Source organism: Geospiza fortis, unplaced genomic scaffold (assembly GCF_000277835.1).
Source record: "Geospiza fortis unplaced genomic scaffold, GeoFor_1.0 scaffold538, whole genome shotgun sequence".
NCBI lineage: Eukaryota > Metazoa > Chordata > Aves > Passeriformes > Thraupidae > Geospiza > Geospiza fortis.
In genome coordinates, this window is record NW_005054368.1 from 3,627,576 (window position 1) to 3,634,543 (window position 6,968).

The 6,968-nt window shown below is 61.7% G+C and overlaps 1 protein-coding gene across 1 annotated transcript in view; it reads right to left on the reverse strand.

The window, feature by feature from the left end:
- ABR (ABR activator of RhoGEF and GTPase) overlaps nucleotides 1-6,968 on the reverse strand; it is a 21,115-nt gene that overhangs the window by 10,128 nt on the left and 4,019 nt on the right. Inside the window, exons 6-15 of the mRNA XM_005424427.3 lie at nucleotides 5,401-5,453; nucleotides 5,118-5,258; nucleotides 4,626-4,747; nucleotides 4,359-4,524; nucleotides 3,733-3,855; nucleotides 3,581-3,656; nucleotides 3,343-3,447; nucleotides 2,817-2,891; nucleotides 2,573-2,670; nucleotides 2,330-2,461 (exon numbers count right to left, since the gene is read on the reverse strand). Coding sequence (XP_005424484.2) covers nucleotides 2,330-2,461; nucleotides 2,573-2,670; nucleotides 2,817-2,891; nucleotides 3,343-3,447; nucleotides 3,581-3,656; nucleotides 3,733-3,855; nucleotides 4,359-4,524; nucleotides 4,626-4,747; nucleotides 5,118-5,258; nucleotides 5,401-5,453 — 1,091 coding nt within the window. The remainder of the gene's footprint in view (nucleotides 1-2,329; nucleotides 2,462-2,572; nucleotides 2,671-2,816; nucleotides 2,892-3,342; nucleotides 3,448-3,580; nucleotides 3,657-3,732; nucleotides 3,856-4,358; nucleotides 4,525-4,625; nucleotides 4,748-5,117; nucleotides 5,259-5,400; nucleotides 5,454-6,968) is intronic.

A 6,968-nucleotide genomic window follows, 5' to 3' on the forward strand; every position in this document is an offset into this window, starting at 1 on the left:
CCGGAGCCCCCGCCGCTGGCGGCTGCAGCATTCCCGGCTCCCCGCAGGAGCCAGGCTGGCTCTGCTGCGCTTGCTGAGAGCAGGAGGAGGCTTCTGGGGTCTGTTGTCACGCCTAGGGAACAGTTGGATACCCCCATGTCCCCTCTGTGTACCCTGGCCCTTGTCAGCCCCACTGCCAGGGGGGCAGGGAAGCCCTGGAGGGGTCCCTGCCTGCTGAGGGACAGGCTGAGGTGCAGCTTGGGGGGACTTGAGTGCCCTCCAGTCCATCCCTCAGCAGTCTCTTCAGGTCACTATGGCTCCCTGCAGGTCAGGGGTGCCCCAGCAGCACAAATCTCCCCTGCCAGAGACTCTGCCAGGCCAGGGAAGGGGACAGACAGACAGACAGACAGACAGACAGGCAGCTATTGCCTGAGGGTACAGCAGGCACCGTGCCCATGACAGCACAGGCTCTGCTCCAACAGCCGAATCTCCCCTGTGCATCAAATGGGCTGAGGAAGGGGGTCCTGAGAGCCCCTTCCTGCACCCACTGCCTTCTCCTCCAGGGCCTGGGGGCCACATCCAGCCTCTGTCCTCTGCAATGGGGGCACAAGCACTCACAGCCTGCTTTGCCCACCACCACACCCGTCTGCCATCCTGGCACAGCACCACACAGCCCTGCCAGCACCCAGCAGACACAGCCCAGCTGCTGGGAGCAACTGGGACAGCGCAGAGCAGGGCTGAGCCCTGCAGTGCAGGGGACACAGGACCCTCATGGGGACACGAGCCAAACAGGGCAGCCCTACCCCAACAACAGCATATTCCAGCTTTAGAAAATGGGGTTAATAACAACAAAACAGGGTTAGTGCCAACCAGGAGTCACAGCTTTCCACTGAGCAGCCAGTGCTGCTATGGGACCAGCCAGGGTGAGGAACATCCAGGGCAGCATCTCTGCCTGAATGGCTCAGGTACAAGACAGGGGGGCAGCTCTGGGCTTGACTACAGCCCACAGCCCCAGCAGCAGCACTGCCCATGCTGCTCACAGCTGTCCTGCCCTGCCACCAAGCCCACCCCTGTGGCTCTGGGTGACACCAGGACAGCCCCAGCCCTGTCGCTCTTCCATCCACCCATCCAGACCCTCCTTGGGATAAGCAGCCCCAGGGCCTTCTCTCTTTCCTGCTCTTCCCCCAGAGCTCTTGCACAGCGGGTACGGGCTGTGCTGTCCCTGTCCCGACCCCCGCATCTCCCAGCATGACTCATGTTTGTTGATCCAGGCCATTTCCGAGAGCGCAGCTGGACTGATCCCCGCGGGACACCGAGCCCCTTGCCTGCCCTGGCCTTCCCCCTTGGCCCAGTGCCACCCCCACAGCACTGCTTCCTGGGGGAGAGGGCAACAGAGGGCTGATTTCAGGTATGGACAAGCCACTGGTGAAGCTGAGCCCCCTCCTCCCACGCTGTGCCCCCTCCAGTGCTGTTTCCCCACAGCTTCCCATTCCCTGCAGCATTTCCCTGCTGCTCTCTGCTCCCCTGGGACCTGCCCTCAGTTGCTTTCCCACAGAGCAGGCAGCCACGAGGGGCCCTTTGGAGTGGCCCTGGGTGCAGGGCTGTGTCCCAGGCGTGACCCTGTCCCCAGCACAGCCAGGCTGGGCTGCCCACCAGGAAAACACAGAGACACCCCCAGCCCCAGCTCTGTTCCCCTGCCCTGGGTTTCCCTGCAGCCTGGCCAAGGTGGCTGCAGGGGGAACGGGATATCTGGGGGTTGCCTGCCCCCTACTCCATGCTCCTGGTCCTGCTCACCTGGGAGCATCTCAGGGCAGCCCAGGCCTCCATCCCCCCTGCCTGGCAACCGCCAATCAGAGGCGGCTCAGCCATCGCCCTGGAAACCCCCAATGCCATAACAGCAGCTGATGGAGGCACAGGGAAGGCAGATGGTGGCAGAGGGGGACACAGGAGGGACAGGGGGCTGCACATGCAGAGCCCTCCCTAGGGCAGCTGCCAACCCCTCCCCACAGCCCCCCAGGGCCACAGCACGGAGAGCAGCAGAACGGAAACACTTCCAGCCCAGCTGGGGCTGGATGCATCTCTGCAGGGAAGGTCTGGCTCTGGCACCTCCACAAAGGCTCCTCTCACTTTGTCCCATCTTCTCCTGCAGCCACTGTGCCCCAGGACCATCACCCCCATGCCTGATGCCCACCCACCTCACTGCCTTCAACCCCAAAACTGCTGTACCCCGCTCCCAAAAGCAGAGCTGCCCACCCCAGGCATCACCCCAGAACAACCCTCCCAGCCCAGGTGCCAAGCCCTAAGGAGTCCCCCTTCAGGTGAGAGCATGCCCAAAAGCCCCAGAGCATACCTGGATCTGCCCCTTGCCCATGATCTTGTCCACAATTTCGTTGTTGTCCTTGTTGAGTTTGGTCTTGTCATAGCACTTCTCGTAGCAGAGGATGCGCAGGGACTGGGAGCCCTCCAGCTCAATCTCAAACTCCTGGGGTGTGGAGGGAGGGTGGCTCAACCCCAGCACCCCAGAGCAGCTCCAGAACTGGGCTCAAAGGGAAATGGGGAGCACAGCCCATCCCTGCATGCCACCCTCCCTCACCTCATTCCACTGCGGCTCCGTGGTGTCCCGGAACACCCTGGTCTTGGCTTTGCTGACAAAGTAGCCAAAGGAGTCCACCTCCAGTGTGCAGTAGAGATCTGGGGGAGCAGACATGGCTCAGCACCCCAGGAACACCCTCACCATCTCCCAGGGGACCACAGTGGGCAGAGTAGGGCCACGTGCTGGGCCCCAACTCTTCCAAACCCACCAGCCCCTCCAAGCAGGGGTGGGCACCAACACTTACTGGCTGACTGCTTGAAGCCCTTGGCAGAGTGGACGATGACGTGCAGGAACCCATAAAGCCCTGGGGACTCGTCATCTGTGCCAGGAGAGCAGGGGCTGTGTCAGGGCCTGGGGCTGGCCATCCCCAAGGCAGCCTTTGCCACCTTTGCCACAGCAAGCACAGTGCCTGCAGTGACACCCAAATCCCCCAAGCCCCTGCAGGGACATCCCTAAGTCCTGTATCCCTCACTGACACACATCCCAAGCTCTCCTGCTGCTGGACAGCCCCTGGGGAGGTTCCCAGTGGGGCTGGCTGGGTCTCACCCTGGGCACACTGCTCCTGCCCAGCCCATGGTGTGGGATGGACAGAGCCCAAGAGCAGCCCCGTGCTGCAGCCGGGATTGCTCAGCCTGGGAGCCCGACGCTGCTCCAGCAGTGCCACCTGGTGGGAAGCTGTCCCCTGCACAGCAGAGTCCCCGCTCCAGCCCAGGGACCCCGCAGTCCTGCCAGCATCATCCCGGGCAAAGCAGGACCCAGCGGCCACTCACCGTCCTTGTTGCTGGTGACTGGGATGTTGTGGACAGTGCGCAGCTTGAAGCAGGATCCTGTGAGCACCTGCAGCTCCACCGAGCTCAGGACAAAGGCCTGGAGATCTGGGAGAGGACAGAAACTTCAGAGGGACACAGCCAGTGCTGGTCACAGAGACTGGAGAGCACCAGGCTGGGATCCTATAGGACTTCTGAGGGAAACCAGGAGCCCCAAGAGGGCCAGCAGCCCCAAACTTACCCTTTTTCTGCAGCCTCTGGATGGCCTCCCTCCACTCGGAGCGCTCGTAGTCGGAGGAGAGCAGGAAGAGGTAGCTCTGTAAGAGAGGAGATGTGGCAGGCTGTGTGCAGCCAGCGCCGAGCCCGGCCCCAGCCCCAGCCCGCCCTCCTCACCTTCCCGTTGCGGTTGTGGATGCGGAAGGGAATGGCAGGGGAGTTGAGCAGCAGCCAGAATTCGTTCTCAAACATCTTCTTCTTGAGGCGCTCGATGGCGCGGCTCTGCCCCTTGTTGGCTTTCTGTAGGTGGGGAGCAGAGGGGACCTTCCAGAGGTGCCCCTGCCCCCCCAGGAGCCATCCCTGATCCAGAGCAAGGCACCCACCCCAAGAGCAAGTCCCACACCTGTCACAGACATCTTTTATGAAAAATCCTTTCCTTAGGATTTTTCCTCTGGAGAAGCCGAGAGGCCTCAGGAACAAAAGGTAAACAATGGTTATCTGCGGCTGTGGAATGCAACAGGTGCATCTGTGATTGGTCTCATGTGGGTGTTTCTAATTAATGGCCAATCAAAGTGAGCTGGCTCAGAGAGAGAGTCTGAGCCACAAGCCTTTATCATTTCTTCTTTTTCTATTCTTAGCTAGCCTTCTGATGAAATCCTTTCTTCTATTCTTTTAGTATAGTTTTAATATCATATATATCATAAAATAATAAATGAAGCCTTCTGAAACATGGAGTCAGATCCTTGTCTCTTCCCTCATCCTAAGACCCCTGCGAACACCGTCAGCACACACCCTTCTCTCACCTCCTTCTGCACCTCGCTCTTGATGGCTGAGATCTTCATCTTCATGTCCTCCAGCTCGTGGTCGGGGATGACGTGCACCTGCGGGCAGTGCTCCGACTCCTCCGGCGAGGGGAACACCAGGTCGGCCAGGGGCACGTACCACTTGCAGTCGTACTGCTGGTGCTTCCTGCAGCCAGGGCACGGGTGCTGACTGACCCCTCCCTGGCACATCCCCCAGCCCACTGAGCGACAGGGGGGTTGTGGCAGAGTGCCCAGTGCCCTCCTTACCCCACTGCTGTCTTCTTCAGCTTGGCACAGAGCAGCACGTCGGTGAAGAGGAAGACGTGCCGCAGCTTCCGCGAGCCCTCCGACAGCTCCACCAGGAAGCCATCCTTGACAAGCTGCCGGGTCTGCGGGACAGAGGGGCTGCCATGAGAGCAGGTAGGGAGCAAAGGCCAGCAATCCATGGGGAAAGGCCGACAATCCTGTCCCTCTCTGTGGCTCAGCCACCAGGAGCATGGGGAGGTCTATGTCTCCACGTCCAGCAAGCAGCAAGGACTAGGTAGAGCCCTAATCTTGTACCTGGAACTGTATCTGGAGGAGCCCCTCCAACTCCTCCAGATGTACCTGGAATTGTATCTGGAGGAGCCCCTCCAACTCCTCCTTAGTGCCTCCTACCCAGGCACTAAGGAGCTCTTCAGGGCAGAGACATCAGCCAGGGGCTGGCAAAGGGCTCAGTCCCCACCCTGTGCCCAGGCACTGCCCACCCCACAGGCTCACCTCGCCCTTGGGGGTGGTGACCGCTGTCCTCCGGGGGTCGATGTCCTCATTGATGCTGGAGAGGAAGTTCTGGGAGATGCGCAGGGCGTCCTGCAGCAGAGGGTAGTCAGGGTGGTCAGCTGGGGTGTGCTTGAGGAGGTCCTGGAAGGAGACAGGCACAGGTTAGCAGCTTGAAATCACCCAGCCTGGAGACCCCTCATCAGCACTCCCCACAGCTGCAGATGCCCAGGAGCAGCAGAGACAGAGGCCACCACCACCCCCGTGGCTCTGGTGTCACACTCACGTGCAGGACGAGGGTGCTCCGTGTCACCCGGTCGATGGGTTTGTACAGCAGCGCTGAGGGGAGAGACAAAGTGTCAGCAGCCACCTGTGCCTGGAGCCCTGGCCCCTCTGCCACCTGTCACAGAGAGCACAGGGGCAAGGAGAGGAGCCCAGATGCCCAGGGCAAGCACCTGAGATCCGCCCTGCACAGCCGGACAATGGTGGTAGTGCCGGGAGCAGGGGGGAGCCAGCACTGCCCCAGCCCCGTGTCCGGCTGTGCTGGGGGCACCAGGAGCCACAGCCAGGCTGGTGTGCGGTCCTGGGCGGTGGGGACAGGATGTCCCACCACACCTGTGGCAGCACAGGGCTGGGACAGCCCTCTGGAGGGCAGGGCCGTCCCGGGAGGGCTGCACCCACACTTGCTGTGCGGTGGCTGTGGAGCGGAAGAGCCGTTCCTCACCCTCAGCAGCTTTTTCAGTTTCCCTTTTTGCTCAGCGCTGGGTCCTGTCTCTCACCAAGCTCTGCCACCCCACGGGACACCCTGTACCCATCCCTCTGCACCACCCCAGGCAGCCCTGGGTGCAAAGGGGGCCCGGGCTGCTCCAGCAGCAGCAAAATCCCCACCTACAGAGAACAACAGGTCCAAGGCTTCAGCCCCACATCCCTGCCCCATGTCCCTGTCTGCAGCCCCCCTGACTGCCTGTGGGGCTCCACCCAGGGTAGAGCTGCCTCACACACAACCACACAACACACACAGGGGGTACAGACACCCCCTTTCTCCTGCCACACCCCCTCCCAGCAGGAAACAGCCCCAGAGGCTCTTCAGAGGCACATTTCAGTGGAAGCAGACAGACCCTTCTCCTCCTCCCCACCTCTTTGGGCAGGCAAAGGCACAGAGCCCACTCACAATGCTGCTCCCCATGCCCGGCCACATTCATGTCTCCCCAGGCTGCTTCCAGCCAGGCCGATGCCTCTGGGGTTTCCCTTCACTTTGGAGCACTTCCCCAAACTGCCAGGGCCGAGAGCTGACAGATTTCGGGCCATGGGAGAGGAGGGAAAGCTGCCACCTCCTCACCCTGGGTTCCCATCCCTGTAACCCCAGAGGGGGCTGCCTCGTGGCCCCCAGCCCTGAGACAGGGTGAGCAGGGGGTCTCTGTTCAGGAGGTGATGATGATGCCAGGCTGAACCAGAGGCTGCACCCCCACAGCTCCATGCCAGAGGGTAAAACAAGAGCCCTGCTCCCTGTGACAGCCAGCCAGAACCCTGCTCTGGGATAAAGGTGACAGGCACGGTGTCCCCCCTTTTCCACCATCCTAGACCCACAGGAAGGATGGACCCCTCCTGCTGCCATCACTACAGACACACACAAAGCTCCGGGGAGCCCCTGGAGGGGTAGTCCCAGCACCACAGAGGAGCAAGGAGCTCCTTGTGCCCACAATCCTGCCAGCCTGGGACCCACAGGCAGCAGAGGCAGGGATGCCCAGTGCCTCTGCTCCCAGCCACGGAGAGCTGGACATTCCAGCCCCACGATGCCAGGGCAAACGGGGACCCCTCCCCATCACCACCCACACAGCACAGCCCGGCACGGGG